Source organism: Microcebus murinus, chromosome 8, assembly GCF_040939455.1.
Source record: "Microcebus murinus isolate Inina chromosome 8, M.murinus_Inina_mat1.0, whole genome shotgun sequence".
In the NCBI taxonomy this organism is placed as follows: domain Eukaryota; kingdom Metazoa; phylum Chordata; class Mammalia; order Primates; family Cheirogaleidae; genus Microcebus; species Microcebus murinus.
Window position 1 is genome coordinate 51495438 of NC_134111.1, and position 18317 is coordinate 51513754.

Genomic DNA, 18317 nt, shown 5'->3' on the forward strand with positions numbered 1-18317 from the left:
AGGACCGCGCAGCTGCATAAAGAGAGAGGTCTTGGCAGCCCCCAGAGAGCCACTTTTTCAAAGTGTATTTTAGGACTCTCCAAGGCTATCCTTGGGGATGAGAATATCTGAGGGGGTAGAGTTTTTTTCTGGGATTCGAGCGGGTCGTGGGCCGGTCGGGTAGTTAACGCAGCTTGCAGGACCTGCATCCCAACGCGGGAAAGACGGCTCGAGCCCCGCCTCCCCGGGCCCAGGTCGGCCCGCCCTGCCAGCCGGCCGCGCGGCTCCGGCTACTACAGCTTGGTGGGACTGCTGCTCACGCGGCTGCTTCGCTCTCCCCGCTCCGAGCGCCGGCCTGGGCGCCCGCCGCCAGCATGGATGCTCGCCGCGTGCCGGTGAGGGCTGGGCGGGCGAACCCGAGGGGCGGGCGCGGCGGGGCTGGCCGCGGGCGGCCGCGGGCCGACTCCCTAACTCCGCAGCCAAGTGCTGCTTATCAACTGGTGGCCGGCCTGGGCGTCGGCAGCTTGGGCAAGCCCCAGATTTTGTGCACCTGGGGTAACTCAGGGCCAGGGGGACGTTCCCGCCGGGCGTGCGGGCGGTATGGAGATTTGAGCCGTTTGCAGGATGGTTGGCAGCGCTGGGGAGCCCGCGGCACGTGCGCCCGCCGGCGGCCGGACAGCGGCGAGGGGCTGGCAGGTCCCCGATGGCACCCGCCGGTCAGAGCCGGCCTCCCCGTGCCCTGGGACTTGGCCCGCTGCTGCCCAGCCCTTTCCCGCACGCGACTCGGGGCGGGTGGCCCTCGGGCGCACTCCCCGCCGCCTCTAGCCCTAGCAAGAGCTGCGGCCGCTTCTCACTGCTGAGGGCAGAGGGTTCGGAGTTTCGAGGTTTTGCAAGCCGGTCCTCCTAGTAACTTGGGTTGCGCACGTGGAAGGAGACATCTTTAGTCGTAGGCACTGATTAAGTGCAGTTAAAGGGCTTGGAGAGCCAACCACTCTTCGACCATTTACTCCTTGGCTGCTTCCTCCCCGCGCACCCTCCAGCCTTACCCTCAACTGCAGGACGTTACCCTGAATGGAACGTTACTTTTTGCTGTAACGGAAGCCGGAAAGTGGGGTCTCCTCCGGGAGAGGGTAGAGGCGTGGGGGTTGGGTGGAAAGGAAGAGCGCGACAAGCTAAAAATAAATCCTAGGAGTAGGCTGGGGCTCTTTGGGGTAGGTGGAAGGGGGGCGTGGTATCCCTCCAGTCACCGCCCGGGTGGTGGAAGTGGGCTTTGGTTATCAGGATGAAGAAAGCCAAGCGTTGCTGGGCTTGGAATCTGACATACCTGGATTCAAACTTGAGCCACCCTGGAAATTACCTCTCTGAACCTCAGTTTCCTCATTTTTTTAAGTGAGAATGATGATAGCACCTTTGCTACGAAAAAATTAAGCATGATGTGAAAGCATTCTTTACCTAGTGCTTGGCACGAAAAACACCTAATATAAAATGGTATTAGTTAGGACTTGCCTGCCATAAAAGTTCATTTCAGTCATGACCATTTGCTTTACTTCTTTCTATGTCTTTTCCTCCCAAGATACTTGTATGGTAAATAACTTCTTGGCAGGTACTGACTTGTTAACGCTCAGGAAATATTCCCTGACATCTTGCAATAGAGTGCCTCCCTTGAGGCTGTCTTGGGCCTCTTGAGTGCTTGCAGGTAGATTGATGAGTGAATGGTGATAATTCCTGCAATAATGCAAGGAGCTCTGGTGTTTCACTAGATTGCAGACTTGGGTTCTTCTTCCAGTCCTGTGATCTTGCACAGTCTGTTACACCTCCCTGGGGCCTTGAAATTTCTTATTTGGAAAATGGGGGGCTTCTGAGAGCCCTTTCAGTTCCTAACATTCCTTGTGTACTATTCAGGTACAGCTTTTATGTTTAGTAGCTCTACCTATTATCATGTCTTCCTGCCTTCCTAAAAGGATAAAAGACAAAAAACTTCCTAAGGTGATTGAATAGAGTCTACTTAGGGGTATGGGGGGGGGGTGGGTTGCCATCATCATGAAAATAGTTTTATTTGCAAGAGACTGAAATGCAGAATAGTTAGGCATAGAAGGAAGGCCAGAATGTTCTGTTCACCTAACATCAGAGCTTGCCCTTTTAAAGTTTTCAGTGTAATAAATCACTTCTGTATTCCATGGCCCTATTTAAGAAAATAAAAATATAGGAACTAATGCAATACTTAAGAAATCTCATTAAATGTTAAGAAATGGCAGAAACTGCTACCCTTTTTACACAAGATAGGTGTTAATTGCATTTGCTGATTAGCACTGCAGGGCTGTTCAGTGTTTATGAATGAGTGAAGCATTTCTATATCTATAAATAATTTGCACCTTATGAAAGGACTTTTAAAAATTTCAGTCTCGTATAGCAATGGTATGGCAGAAAGAGCTGAATGTCAGCCTATGGTAATAAAGTGCTAAAATGGAATCAAATATTCCACCTGGGCTTAAGAGTGTTGTTTAACCTTGGCTGGGTTGATATATTTGATTTGTAAGGACTTGTATGGAAATAACTGTACCCTTCCTGATTGGAAGAAAGCCTATTTGGAAGCCTGCCATCTTGAAGTGGAGGTTCTGCCCAGTTTTTGTAGTTTGAGAAATTAACATCACACTACATAGCCTAAAGCTTACATAAAAATACCTCATTAGCTTGATTTTGGCTGTGGGAGAAAAATTGCTCTGCCATTTTGTACTTTTGAAATTTCCTTTTAGAAGTACAGTTTAATTTTTAAAGAAGAAGTTGGATTTTAGGAATTTAGCATTAAAAACTCCTGTGGAGCTCAGTATAATGCTAAGAGCTTAGGGGCTCTTAAGGTGGGTAGAGGGGTAGCTCTACATATGTTTGAGTAAATTGATAAATGTCAGTAGAATTTTCTTTCAAAGGGATCTCTTCTTAGGATTTGGCCTGGTTTTGAAAATTTCTTGTAACAATTGCAAATCCTTTTTCTGTGTAGGGTATAAGAAATGGTCATATCTATTCTGTGCTGTTTGAAACTACTAAACTCAAAAATGATGTCTTTAGTTAAATAAAGTAAGCATCCCACTTAATAGTATTGCCATTTCCATTTGTAGCAAAAGGATCTTAGAGGAAAGAAAAACTTGAAGAAATTCAGATATGTGAAGTTGATTTCCATGGAAACCTCGTCATCCTCTGATGACAGTTGTGACAGCTTTGCTTCTGATAATTTTGCAAACACGGTAAGTGCTGCCTGAGAATAAACAGAATTGAGTCTGCAGTGTTCAAAATGCCCCAAATGCTTTGTGCATGATTAAAACTGCTTGCTTTTTGCCTACATTTCTATACAGACCTTATGAAAATACAGTATGCACTGTAATTTCATTTCACTTTTTGCTGTGGTTCTAGGTAGTAATTGTTAGAGGTAGATTAGCTACTTATTCTATCCTTTTGAAATGTCGCCTAACCTAACATGCATGATGATTTGCCATAACAACTCAGAAATCATTTGTAAACCTCTGAACCATTTTTCTTTGTAACAAAAGCTATTCTCTTGTAGTGCACTTGTAAATGTGATTTGCTCTCTGCACGGTTTATGGAAAATTGGTTCTTGAAAAAGAAAAAAAAATGCACAACCACATTTATTTATTTATTTTACAGAAACCTAAATTCAGGTCAGATATCAGTGAAGAACTGGCAAATGTTTTTTATGAGGACTCTGATAATGAATCTTTCTGCGGCTTTTCAGAAAGTGAGGTGCAAGATGTGTTAGACCATTGTGGATTTTTACAGAAAACAAGGCCAGATGTCACTAACGAACTGGCCAGTATTTTTCATGCCGACTCTGACGATGAATCGTTTTGCGGTTTCTCAGAGAGTGAGATACAAGATGGAATGGTGAGTTTGAGAATTTCACCAATATCAAGAAGTAAGGTACATTTAGAGGCATGACATACTTGTTTTTTTCTTTTTTAATTTCTTACGATTTTCGTTTTAGTCATGCCAAAAGATTTTGTTGAACTTTTAAAAATTTTGAGTATTTTCTTCATGTCTTAAAGCAGTTTTTACTAATGTCCTACTTGTAGATTGTGAACATTTTGTAGGCTCTGAAGATCTTGGAAATTGGTGAAATAAAATTGGCTAATCTCCAGATTTCTATTACCCTAAAAATCCAGCCTAATCAGGAAGCACAGGAGTCCCAAAAATTAGCTACATTTGCATTTAAGTTCAAGTGCCCAGCCTAGTGCCTGGCATAGAGCAGGCCTTTAAGTAATGTTGGTTCCCATAGTAGACCTGTGCTTGCATCATGAAAACCTGTATTAACGCAGGTGTGGGAGCTTGCATACAGATGATGACAATTTGGTTCCTTCCTGCTTCTACTTTTGCTCCTTGGTTGGCTTTTCCTGTGCACGCTACCTTTATTCTCTGCCACCACTGCTATTGCACCTCAGTGCTACTCTCCTGAGCATACTTTTTATGTTTGCAGTCATTTTCTTGTTCCAAAGACTTTCTCGACAAAGGAAGCAGTGTGCTGATTTATAGTCAGGGGTGTGCTTCTCGACTCACTGTGGTCTGACATGGATTGACTGCCTGTGGATCATGACTTGAGTAACACTGATAATAAGTGACAGTTCCTGGCCAAGCAATGTTGTTTTTTGTTTTTTGGGTTTTTTTGAGTCAGAGTCTCACTCTGTTGCCCAGACTAGAGTGCCGTGGCATCAGCCTAGCTCGCAGCAGCCTCAAATTCCTGGGCTCAGGTGATCCTTCTGCCTCAGCCTCCCGAGTAGCTGGGACTATAGGCATTCGCCACCATGCCCGGCTAATTTTTTGTATATATATTTTTAGTTGGTCAATTAATTTCTTGCTATTTTTAGTAGAGACGGGGTCTCGCTCTTGCTCAGGCTGGTTTTGAACTCCTGACCTTGAGTGATCTGCCCACCTCGGCCTCCCAGAGTGCTAGGATTATAGGCATGAGCTACCGTGCCCAGCCCAAGCAATATTTTATCACTATCTGTTAGTGGTAATGTAATGTTTCCTCTAATAAATCATACTGGTCCAAATCAACACTTACTGCAGTTTATTGCTGCGGACAGTCTGCAGATCTGGATGTGACCCAAGCATTAATAACCTAAATAATTTCTGGGCAGTATTTCCAGTTCTTTGTAGATATTATTTGCTGTGATTAATAAAATGCCAATTGATTAAAAGTGTTATGAACTCATCAAAGTTTTTGTTGTTTTGTATTCTCTCAGTCCATGAACACTAAAATTACTTAAGGTTGTTTGTGGGGGGGGGATTCAATAAATTTTTGAATGTTAAAATGGATTTTTCATTTCTTGGACTTTATGGGTGGTATTTTTTTCTTCTCTCAATTTTTGTTTTCTTTTTTTCCTCAACTATCACCATAGTTGATTTTGGAATATTTTTATCACCCCAGAAAGGAACCTATACCCATTAACAGTTACTCCCCATTCTTTCCCAACAGCCCCAGCCCCTGGCAACCACCAGTCTACATTCTGTCGCCTATTCTGGATATAAATACAATGGAACCATACAATATGTGGTCTTCCGTAACTGACTTCTTTCACTTAGCATAACGATTTCAAGGTTCATTTATGTTGTGGCACGTGTCAGTTCTTTATTCCTTTTATTGCAGAATATTCCATTATGTGAATAAACCATGTTTTATTTATCCATCAGTTGATTTTTGGGTTCTTTGTACTTTTGGCTGTTATGAATAATGCTGCTATGAATATTCTTATATAAGCTTTTGTGTGGACATATCCCTAGGAGTGGAAATGCTGGGTCATACGATAACGTGTTTAACCTTTTGACGAACTGACAAGCGATTTTCCAAAGTCTACACACCATTTTACATTCCTACCAGCAGTGTAGGAGAGTTACTGTTTCTCTACATTCTTGCCAACACTTATTTTCTTTTTGATTTAGCTCTATTAGTAGGTATGAAGTGGTATCTCATTATGATTTTGATTTATATTTTCTCAGTGACTAATTGTATTTTTAATAATGAAAACCTATATTACTTTTGGAATCTGGAAAATTTTTTATTTCAAGCTTACAAAAAGTGGATCAGAGAGCTGCTAGAGTAGTCAGATTCATAAGAGACAGAAAGTAGAATGATGGTTGCCAGGGCTGGGGGAAGGAGAGAATGGGAAGTTACTGTTTATTGGGTGTGGAGTTTCAGCTGGAGAAGATGAAAACATTCTGCAGATGGATGGTGGTAATGGCTGCACAACAACATGAATTTAATGGCGTTGAGCTGTATGCGTAAAAGTGGTTAAAATGGTAAATTTTATGTATATTTTATTACATTTAAAAAAGTAGATTGGAGAAGACATTTTAATTCAGTTTGATACTGCTGCAAGCATTAAAGCCATGTTTATAGGAGAACACATTTGTTCCCATAGGAATTCTTTTAAAATACATGATCTATTTTTAAAGAAATGGCAAGGGGGGCAGGAATTTTCAGATTGTTGTAAAATCCTGGCACCAAAGCACAATTCTTATACTTTAAGAAATGTCTCAGAACCTAGGGGCTGTGAAGACAGCTTATAACAATGTGGCCTAGATAGGCTAGCGTGGAGTTAAACTACACTCAGATTGTTGTACTTCTTTGAAATTCTTGATTTTGTTACCCAGAGCTGACAGTGTTCAGTTAAAAGTCATTTGGTATCAATGTCTTTTGTTCAAAAGGGATTTTGTAGTCAGACTGGTGCAGCTTGTCCACCGGTCATCAAGTCGATAATGACTCAATTGTTCTGATTAACTAGCGGCTGAAGTCAGTCCCAGAAGGCTGTAGGACTCGCAGCCAGTGCAGACTCTCTGGACCTCTCAGGGTGGCAATGAAGTTTCCAGCACGAAACACCAGGAGAGCAGCCAGCAAAAAAGCAGAGCCCCCTCAACCCTCAGATCATTCTGTGACAGACTCCAATTCCGATTCAGAAGATGAAAGTGGCATGAATTTTTTGGAGAAAAGGGCTTTAAATATAAAGCAAAACAAAGCAATGGTGGGTATCTGAATTTGAATGTGTTAGAATTAATTCTTCCTCTCTATCTGACTTGTTACTACACCTGTGTCCTGTTTTCTGTATAGTTGTGAAGTCTTTATGTGCACTTTAAAATGTATTTCTTTTCCTGAACTAACTTATCTTCTTACTCTATTATAAATAGATTAACGCCGGGTTAAATGTATAGGGGATATCAGAAACTCTTTGAATATGTCAATTTATTATTAAATATAATGCTGTGAGATGTGCTAGTGTATTTTCCATAAGTTAGTTGCTCATTTTCAGCAGTTATTCTAAGCCAATGCTTTCTGTTTAATTTCCTCCCTTTTTAGCTTGCAAAACTCATGTCAGAATTAGAAAGCTTCCCTGGCTCGTTCCCTGGAAGACGTTCCCTCCCAGGCCCAAGCTCAGTAAGTAGAAGGCTTGTTTGTATAGTAGTGTTGTGGGCAAGGCCTAAGGTAACTGTGTTATATCTTAAAATGCAGTTTCCTTATTTTGTAGACAGATGAAGGGGAACTAATGGAAGCCCCCTGACAGATCTCTGGATGATCTTCCTTGTATCCTGGGTGGTTTGGCCTTCCCCTGCTGGGCTCCTATGGCATTCAAATCCTCCCTTTTTTGAGGCAGAGGCTTGTTCTGTTGCCCAGGCTGGAGTTCAATCACTTCTCCCCACCCCATCAGCCTCCCAAGGAGCTGGGACTATAGATGCACACTGCCACACCTGGTTAATTTTTCAATTTTTTTGTAGAGATGGGGATCTTACTATGTTGCTCAGGCTGGTCTCAAACTCCTGGCCTGGAGTGATCCTCCTGCCTCCGCCTCCCAAAGCACTGAGATTACAGGCTTGAGCTACTGGTACTATGCCTGCCCTCAAATCCTTTTTGCTTGGTTATTTCTCTTTTTTCCAGCTAGACTAAGACCCTCAGGGACTGGGAAAGGAGATTGAGAACTTTTTTCTGTATCCACAGATTTAGCACATTCCTCCCACACGAAATACATGTTTTTAAAATCTGACAATGAAGAAAAAGAAGGAAAACACAAATTTTTATTTTTTTGAGACAAGAGTCTCACTCTGTTACCTAGGCTAAAGTGCCGTGGCATCAGCCTAGTTCACAGCAACCTCAAATTCCTGGGCTCAAGCTATCCTACTGCCTCATCCTCCCAACTAACTGGGACTACAGGCATGCTTCACCATGCCCATGCCTGGCTAATTTTTTCTTTGTATTTTTAGTTGGCCAATTAATTTTTTTCTATTTTTAGTAGAGACGAGGTCTCACTCTTGCTCAGGCTGGTTTTGAACTCCTGACCTTGAGCAGTCTTCCGGCCTCAGCCTCCCAGAATACTAGGATTATAGGCGTGAGCCACTGCGCCTGGCTGGAAAACACAAATTTTTAACTAAGTCATGGCCTAAAAATCATATATGATTATATTCTGAGGAACTAAGTGGTTGTAACTTGGGAATTTCGTGTGTTTGCTGTGGTACAAAAGACAAGACTTCTTTTTCCTGCCTCCTCCCAGGAGAAAGGCAGCAAGCAAACAGGAAGGGAAGAAGGGAAACCACACGTAGAAACACTCCTCTGGTGTGTGATATAGAAACCACGAGTGTGTCCCAAGCTCAAGAGACATCAGAGAAAAGTTAGAATGCGAGATCAGTTCTTACATCTTTATTAAGTTCAACAGTATGTAGATCACCACTCGATTTGAAAGAAACTGGGCTTGGTGTTACAAAAGCAAACTTATAGTGGCTCTATGGGTTTTGGGCTCATTTTCCATGTATTATAGGCAGAACAAAGAAAATGAGAAAATGGATCTCTCTTTTTACTTAAAACATCCTTAGGTGAGGAGGTGTGGATTTTCCAAAGTGCTGCTTCTCTTCATTATGGAATAAATGGGTTCCATCGTATGTGTTTTGTTTAGCCATCAAAGAGAGCACGGAGGCAGACATTCCCAGGTGCTGCTTCCAGGAGAAACCCTGAACGGAGAGCTCGTCCTCTTACCAGGTCAAGGTCCCGGGTTCTTGGGTCCCTTAGCGCTTTACCTATGGAGGAAGAGGAAGAAGAGGAAGAGGATAAGTACATGTTGGTGAGAAAGAGGAAGACCACGGGTGGCTATACAAACGTGAGTTCTACACATTTGTACTTACTTTTCTGTTTTTCATCGACTGCAGGCCCTGTGTCATATCCATGGCCAGGTACACACACAGCCTCAACACAAAGTGATCCCTGTTAAATGTAATTTCACATAAGCATGTTTTGTGACTTTATTATTGGTCAGAGTCAGGTTTTCTTCACTTCTCAGCTATAGGAATCCTTTCCATAATGTCCAGTTACCCTTACAGCGGGCTTATGACTTGCCCTCTCTCCGTAAGCTCTAAGATTTCCAGGTTGAATTTTCTGTGAAGAAATTACAAATAAAGTATCCAAGATACAACCTGGGGAGTGCCAGTAAGGACACTCTGTTTCATGTTCCTTGTTTCACAGGAAGATGACATGCCCAGAAGTCGTCGCTCTAGACCCATGACCCTTCCACATATAATTCGCCCGGTGGAAGAAATTACAGAGGAAGAGTTGGAGAACATCTGCAACAACTCTCGAGAGAAGATTTATAGCCGTTCACTGGTAAGACCCTTTAAATTACATCTGAGAATGTAAATGTCTGTGACAGGAAGGAGAGCTTCTGTCCTAGAGTGTTACTCCGTTCTAAAGGGCTCAGCATATGGCATATGTGCCTACATGTTTTTCCATACAAGGAAAGATTTTTATAGTATCCCTAGTATTTAGCCCTCTTTCACTTGAATTGTCTGTCTAATAAGTCTGTAGTGGTGTTAAATCTTTCCCCCTAATTTAGAAATTGATTCATTCAACATATATTTATTTTGTGTCTATTATATGTATATACATAGATAGGTGCTGATTGGTGTGCTACAGATAAAAATGGATTTGGGCAGGTTATTTTTTTGCATTGATAAGATTTCTTTTTCTTTTTTTTTTTTTCCCAAGAGATGGGTCTTGGGGTCTCACTATGTTGCCCAGGCTGGTTTCAAACTCCTGGCTTCAAGCAATCCTCCCACCTCAGGCTCCCAAGTAGCTGGGATTCCAGGTCCGAGTCACCAACATCTGGCTAATAAGATCATTTCTTAAAGTAGTTTTGATAATATTAACTATTGTGTCTGCTAATTGAAGTGATCGGTGTGTAGCATATACATGTTTATGCAACTGTGAAATAAAATTCAAAGACAAAATGTCAGACTCTACCACAAAGAACCATTTTTCTCTATAAAAAGCAAGTGGGTTTTTTTTTGCTTATTATTTGTAGGGCTCCACTTGTCATCAATGTCGCCAGAAAACTATCGATACCAAAACAAACTGCAGAAACCCAGACTGCTGGGGTGTCCGAGGCCAGTTCTGTGGTCCCTGCCTTCGAAACCGATATGGTGAAGAGGTCAGGGATGCTCTGCTGGATGCGGTAGGTGCCTTGAAGAGGTAGGCTTGAAGGTCGGCCACAGGCTGATAAGGCCAGAAAAAGGGCACAGGTGAAAAGACTGAGCCCTTGCTGTGATGTGCTGTTCTTTTAGGGGAGGCTGTTTAATCCACGTGTTAGCACTGCATAGGCATGAGCTGCTTCCACGGTGCTCAGGTCTGAACTATGCAGATAAATGATTCTCCATGTATCTCTGGTAGCTGCTGTGTAACTTTCTCTCCCGGTTTCCAAAAGAAACATTAGGCATGACTAACGTATTAATCATATTATAGCTTTTTAATCCAAGCAAAGGTTTGAGTGTAATATACAACACCCACCTTCAAAGGTTGAAAAGGGGAGAAAGGTAAGGTTGGATTTAATTGCACCTTTTCACAATTCTCCTTCAGAACTGGCATTGCCCACCTTGTCGAGGAATCTGCAACTGCAGTTTCTGCCGGCAGCGAGATGGACGGTGCGCGACTGGGGTGCTTGTGTATTTAGCCAAATACCATGGCTTTGGGAATGTACATGCTTACCTGAAAAGGTAATGGCTGTTTTTTCTTTTTTTCTCTCTCTTCCATGCCTGAATTTTACATTCATTTATGTGTCTTAATAAAAAGATGATAGAAGTCAGAAGTGGTTATCTCTGGAGGGTGGGTATTGACTAGAAAGGGGCACACGGAGAGTGTTGGGAATGTTTTATATCTGGGTGGTGGTAACCCAGGTGGATGTGTATGTAAAATTCAAGTTGCACACTTAAGGTGTGTACACTTGATCATATGTATGTTACATCTCAATAAAAACATTTTTTTTAATGAATGAGGCTTTCAAAAGAGAATTCTTAGATTGAAAAACTGTATCCTGACAATGTTCCCTTTTCACTTTCACAGTCTGAAACAGGAATTTGAAATGCAAGCATAATATTTGAAAGATTTGCTACCTGCCTTCTACTTCTCAAATCTCTCTTGTTAAAGTTTTCAATTTTGTCATTGATTGAAACCTGAATGAAGAATCTTGAAGATCAATCTGTTTTATAGGAAACTCAAGTTAATCCTACTAGACTCGTGTTTCTGGAGCGTCACAGAAGGTATATTGCTAGTTATACTTTGCCCTCTTGCAGTTTCTCCTCTGCCCCCACTGGGCTCCACCTCATAGCATTCCCCTCTGTTTCTAATGGTCCTCTTCCACCGCTTAGTTTCTGAATGCTTTTTAAATGACAATTTTATGAAAGTGCATTTGATTTAGTTGGTGTTGAAATAGCTCTAGAATCCACCCATCAAACCTAAGCACTTAGAAACACAGTAGCCGTGTTAACTAACTAGATCTATTGAATTTCAGAGAATAGCCCTCTAACTCTACACAAAAACAATGGGTATGATTCAATCTTCATACTAGCTGACATTTTTAACATCAAGGCACAAAAGTCTTAAAAGCATGTGGAAGAAACCATGTTGCAAGATGGAGTGTATCACCTCAGTGGCCTCTCATGGGAGTATTCCATGTATAGTGCTTATATGGTGCTTATTATACACCTGAGACTTAGTTGCTGCTAGTTTCTTTCACCCCAAGGTTAAGTGGTTTGTCTGCCTTCCACAACCATGATCCAAAGGTTTGTGGGCAATGTTAACTTAAAATTATTATAGAAAAGACATCCTGAGAAATTAGGATGGTGAAACTTCAGGAGCAGTCTAATTTGAATTCTTGGTTTAAAACTTTAGTGTAATTATAGTTTGCCAAGTATCTTTCAGTTCATATGTCAGGTATTTCAAATAAATTCTTGGACTATTTTGCATGGCAACTTGATATTAATAACTAGTCCGTGGTTCTTTGCAGTTTTTTAAGGAAATTTTATAAGCTAGGCACAGGGTTCCTGTTTAGGTTGTAAGCACTTTTATGACAATGAGAAGTGCCTTTTGGAGGTGGGTGACTTTGAACAGTTTGTTAACTCGACATCTCTACCGATTTAGTTCCTGGGCAGATTTCATATGTAGGTACCCCCATGTCTTCTGCATTGATCAGATTGTTTGGTAGAGATGGAATCTTAAGTGTTTGTGTGTCCAATTTACCTGCATTTGTAGCCTGTTGCTGTGCCTGCTCAATGTTTGATGCATAATTGGACCTTGAATCTTTGAGTGTAAATACAGCTTTTGATCTGTAATGCTTTTATACAAAAGTTTTTATTTTAATAATAAAATGTTTTGTTCTAACTTGTCTGCTTTTTTTAATACTCAGTCTTACTACACTTAATTCTAATTTTTTGTATTTAAATAAAAGGCTATTTCCACATTTTCTAGAAGTCTTCCGTTTGACTTAAGTTTCTGAAGGTCTAGGGCCAGGGCCATCTGGTTTGAATAGGACCTCGCTTGGTGACCTCATAGCTGTGATCAGAAAATGGGCTAAGACAGCCACAATGATGCCTGATAGAAAACAACATGTGCCTGGAATGTATCACAATATTGTTTTCTTTTCCTTGATAACCTAAGAATTAATAGCAATTTTATAATACCTGGTTTGCTTTTATCAAGCATTCAAATTTTTATTAAATGCATGCTGTGCCTTGAGGCCTGTTCTAGGACTGCAAGAATCAGAAGACACCAAAGGAATGGTTTTAAAGGCTCTCATATCCCAATTCTTTAGACCAGGGCTTGGCAAACAGCATTCTATGGGCCAGATCATGTGCAGCCTGTATTCATAGGGTGTATGTGCTAAGTATGCTTTTTTGCATTTGTAGAGGATTGTTTAAAAAGACAGCAGAGACAGTATATGGCCCATAAAACCTAAAAATATTTACAACCTGGCACTTCACAGAAAGAGTTTGCTTTGTCTAGCTCTAAATTTATTGGAGAAGCCATGTTTACACATATTCATGGAGGAGAAGGTCAAGCTAAATGAAATGGTATAATTGCTGTTCTATAGAGATCCAAAAGAAATCAGTAACTTTCTTTTCATAAACTCTTAGAATCCTAACCCAAATTGTAATCCAACCCTATGAGGTATGTAACTGGGAAGCATAAATGTTTAGAGTACATGTAAATTGATGCTTAATTTGGAAAATTTTTGGTGTTGCCATGTTTTAATATGAAGTAGAGCTAATGTGTTTTTCATTAGAAATATTGACTATAACAGTTGATTCTGATGCCTCATCCTTAAAGGATTGACTGTCTAATAGAGGAGCTAAGATAAAAACCAAAAAAACGATATTCTCAGTAGGCATGAAAGGAGGAAAGTGAATTGTCATTTTCTCATTACCAGGCATTTTAAATCATGAGTGAGCCCATGGTTTTTGTGATGACCCTCATTTTACCATAAGGAACCTTTAGATTGGTTGCTCAGTCTCAGCCTTGACTGTGGGAGCCCCCACACCCCACTGCCAAGCTTTGCAGCCTACCCTAGAGTGGAAGGAACTTGAGTTTTGACGGTTAGATGTGAAAAGTAGCATTAGGGTGGCTGTGGTCCAGGAACTGCTTTTATATTTGTCTCTTCAACCTAAAAGAAGTCCCTGAGGTAGTCCCTGAGGTAGAGATGGTATCCATATTTTAATCCCCACTTATTAAGGGGTTAAGAAATGAAATACAAACATAAGAACACTGAGGGGCAAAGGCAGTAGAGGGTAATGCAGGAGGGGTTTGTTTTTGTTTTACTTCAAAGAAGTGAGAAGAACCTCCTGATGGCCAGAGGTCAGTTAGGAAGTGGGGTCACCAGGAAAATAGAATTCAAGTTCCGTGCTTTGGGGGGAGGTGGGGGTAAGGAGTATTAGTGTTAGTACTGAGGGGAATAAAGGTGAGCACGTGTTATTTTATATTAATGCTAACCACACATGTAGCAGGTATCTCAAGGATGAGGAGGTAAATCTAGAGAAGTTGAGCCTCATACAAGCTAAAGTGGCAGAGCTAGACCAAACACCAGGGTGAGGACTTTATTTTTTTTTCCTTTAAACTGAGCGTGTCTTAGCAGGAGTCAAGAAAGCAGAGGAGGGTTGTTCAAGAGGCTCTGTTGGGGAGAACAAGGGCATCTTGGGTGCTGAGTCAGCCCTGGTTGCTGGGCTTATTGTAGCAACCCAGTGGAGCTGGGAGCAAAGGTAGGGCTGGTAGGGCACATGGGGGATGGAGGGTGGGTTGAGAAAGAGTGAGGGGGTGGGATGGTAAGAAGCCAGGGCCTTGGTTTGTCCAGCACAGATGCTGCAAACCCCTGAGATTTTAAGAGAAGGGCATGAAAATCCTGTGGGGAGGAGGAAAAGTTGAGGGCAAGAAGTTCCAAGGAACTGTTGCTCTGAGACCATGGAAGAGGCACCAGAGCTTGGAGTGGCAGTAAGGAGCTGGGAATTTTTTGGAATGTTTGAGGAATTGACTCCTGACTGCAGAGACATTAGGGTTGTCCCTGGGAGTTCTTTTTCCATATAACATCCAGGTGATCAAAGACTTGCTTGAGGGAAAGAACACGGAACAAAGGAGATGATCACTCAAAGCTAAAAGCCATTAACATTTGTTTTTTCTCAATCTCTCTTGTATTTTGTTTTATGTGGTAGCCTTTATACTATTAATGCAACTCCTTTAGCAGTAAGATTTGGCCCCGGTGGCATTGCTAGCTTCTTTTGTTTTCTGTTAAGATATTCTAGGCTCATCTTACACATTTTCTGCCCCGAGTCTGGAATTAGCCATTTCTCCAAAGTGTTTTGTTTTCAGAACACATTTATTTCACGTTTATTTGTTATTTATCTGTATATATATTTATATATGCTTACATATATTCATACTTTTATAAATATATTAATAGCATCACTAATAATATATACATATATAATTTTAGAATTAAAATACCAATATTTTATTTATCTTTTATTAAAAGATTAATATTACTAAAAATGGTTTAAAAAATTTTTTTTATTTTGGTCCTTAGTGTAAATCCTAGATATAGTCAGATTACTATGTTAGGTTCATTTGTTTGATATTGCTTTTAATAATTGTTTTTAAATTAAGATTTAATTTTGTTATAATTATGTAATATAGTTGTGAACTAAAATAAAATCTTAATGCTCACTCCCCACCGGCTGACTGAATGGACCCCCTTTTGGCCAAGAGGATATCCTGAAACTAAATTGCCTGCCATGAAGAGGGAGGTCAGACCTGCCTTATCATTCCCCCCTCTCTTTTGGGGGACATCTTTTGTAACCCATTAACAGGCCTAAGCATATGTAGGACAAACCTGCAGGTCCTCAATTTACACAAATGTATGTCCGGTGGCATATTTCTGATTAACAGCTCCTTATCTTAAAACATTCCAAGCCTTTAGACAAAGCGTCCTGTCTTTAACCAATTATAAGTCAAAGAATCTTTAAACCCACCTGTAACCTGCTTTGTTGCCCAGGCTACAGTGAGTGCTGGTGTCAGCCTAGCTCACAGCAACCTCAAACTCCTGGGCTCAAGCGATCCTTCTGCCTCAGCTTCCTGAGTAGCTGGGACTACAGGCATGCGACACCATGCCCAGCTAATTTTTTCTATATATTTTTAGTTGGCCAATTAATTTCTTTCTATTTTTAGTAGAGATTGGGGTGGGGGGTCTCCCTCTTGCTCAGGCTGGTTTCGAACTCCTGACCTTGAGCATTCTTCCCGCCTCAGCCTCCCAGAGTGCTAGGATTATAGGCGTGAGCCACCACACCCAGCTTGGTTACCCATACTTTTAATAGACTGATCCTCAAGTTTGTCTACTAAATTGAATAGCTGTAAATGTTTTTCACTTCTTAATGACCATCCAGTATGGCTTTTTAAAAAGTAATAATCACCACTGGAGCTTACCTGAATTTCTAAGACATGTCCATTTTCAGTATCCTAGTGCTTAAGGAGGAAAAATATGTAAATAAAATTCCTTTATGCAAATGATTTCCACAACTCTCATTGCCAGCCAAATTTTTGTAAATCATGATAAACAGATGCGACTGAACTAAATGACTAAGTAAAATTATGGAGATAGATTCTATTTATCTTATTTTTCAGTGTTGGGGAGGGAGAAAAGAGTATTACCTGAATTTTATCTGTCAGTGTGATGATTAGGGCAGACACCAAGAACTCTATTAATTGATTTCAGCAAGGCAAGATGTGGGACTCCAAATTGGAGAGCTGCCCCCAGTGGGAAAAGTTCTTTTGCAACTTGGTTTGCTTTACTGAAGAAATGGGTTTTGGAAGCAATCCTGTATCAAGCATGCTAAGCCTCTGCCTACTTTTTAGCTTTTAGTTACTTTTTTTTTAATTGACATAAAATTTACATAACATAAAATTTACCATTTTAACTGTTTCAAAGTATACAAGTCAATGGCTTCCAGTACATTCACAGTGTTGTACACCCATCATCACTGTGTAACTCGGGGACATTTTCATCATCCCCAAAAGAGACCCCATACTCGTTAAAAAGTCACACCACTTTTCTCCTCTCACCAGCCCATGGGAGCCCATCTGTTTTCTGTCTTTATTGATTTGCCTATTCTGAACATTTGGAAACATACAATACGTGGCTTTTTGTGTCTGGGTTCTTTCACTTGGCATAATGGTTTCAAGGTTCGTCTGTATTGTTGCACGTATCAGTACTTCATTCCTTTTTATGGCCAAATGATATTCCATTGTGTGGATATACCACAATTTATCCATACCTCAGTTGAGTTTGGGACATTTTGGTTGTTTTCATCTTTTGGCTAGTGCGAATCGTGGTGCTATGAATATTCAGTTACAAGTTTTTCTTTAAACATCTAACTTTGATTTTTGTTTGGTATGCCTAAGAGTAGAATTACTAGATTATATGGCAATTGTATATTTAACTTTGAGGAACTGCCAAACTTTTGTATACTGATTGCATTATTTTACATTCCTACTAGCAGTGTATGAGGGTTCTAATTTCTGCACATCCTTGCCAACATTTGTTATTTTCTGGTTTATTTGTTTGTATTATAGCCACCCTAGTAGGTGTGAAGTAGTATCTCGTTGAGATTTTGATTTCATTCCTTAATGACTAATGGTGTTGAGCATGCTTTTATGTACTTTTATTGGCCATTAGTTGGAGAATTGTCTTTGGAGAATTGTCTATTCAAGTCTTTTGCCCACTTTTTAAAAAAAATTATTTTTCTTCTTTTTTTAATTTCAGAATATTATGGAGGCACAAATGCTTAGGTTATATATTTTTGCCCATTTTTAATTGGTTGTTTTCTTTTTGTTTTGAGTTTTAAGAGTCCTTTATGTATTGTGGATATTAGATCCTTATCAGATATGTGATTTGCAATTATTGTCTTCCATTTCTATGGATTGTTTTTCACTTTATTTTTAACAGCTTTACTGAGATATAATTCATATACCATACAAATATTTAAAGTGTACGTATCTGCTTAAAGTATACAATTCAGTGTTTTTTAAGTATATTCACAAATATGTACAACCATCACTACAGTCAATTTTAGAACATTTTTAGCACATTACGAAGGAACCCTATATCCTTTAGTTACCATCCCTATCTCCCATGCCTATTCCCCCCAGGCCTAAGCAACCACTAACCTACTTTCTGTCTGTATAGATTCCCCTATTTTGGACTTTCATACAATTGGAGTCATATGGTACTTGGTCTTTTCTGACTGACTTATTTCACTTGGCATAATGCTTTCAAGGTTTATCCATGTAGCAGTACTTCATTTGTTTTTATGGCTAAATAATATTCTATTGTATGGGAATGCCATTTTGTTTATTCATTTGTCCATTGATGGGTATTTGGGTTTCTTCTACCTTTTGAATATTATGAATAATGCTGCTATAAACATTCACGTCCAAGTTTTTGTGTGGACATATTTCATTTCACTTGGGAATACGTCTAGGAGTAGAA

The 18317-nt window shown here is 40.5% G+C and overlaps 1 protein-coding gene across 2 annotated transcripts; it reads left to right on the forward strand.

The window, feature by feature from the left end:
* Positions 1-231: 231 nt before the first annotated feature.
* Positions 232-12756, forward strand: CDCA7 (cell division cycle associated 7). 2 transcript variants are annotated; one of them, XM_012781964.3, is made up of 10 exons: positions 232-374; positions 3093-3218; positions 3637-3873; positions 6768-7004; positions 7337-7414; positions 8922-9122; positions 9485-9622; positions 10320-10469; positions 10871-11007; positions 11354-12756. In XM_012781964.3, the coding sequence occupies exons 1-10, from the start codon at positions 354-356 to the stop codon at positions 11382-11384; spliced, it is 1356 nt and encodes a 451-aa protein (XP_012637418.1). In that variant the 5' UTR covers positions 232-353; the 3' UTR covers positions 11385-12756. The 2 variants fall into 2 exon arrangements, with proteins under 2 accessions (XP_012637418.1, XP_012637424.1); XM_012781970.3 differs by lacking the exon at positions 3637-3873 and having other exon boundaries at positions 11354-12664.
* Positions 12757-18317: the final 5561 nt, after the last annotated feature.

What these genes read in the sequence shown, in the direction of transcription:
- CDCA7 (XM_012781964.3), top strand. Translation starts at nt 354, where the DNA reads ATGGATGCTCGCCGCGTGCCG. An exon ending in AGATTTATAGCCGTTCACTG is followed by an intron (nt 9,623 to 10,319) that starts GTAAGACCCTTT and finishes TATTATTTGTAG; the next exon opens with GGCTCCACTTGTCATCAATG. An exon ending in GTACATGCTTACCTGAAAAG is followed by an intron (nt 11,008 to 11,353) that starts GTAATGGCTGTT and finishes TCACTTTCACAG; the next exon opens with TCTGAAACAGGAATTTGAAA.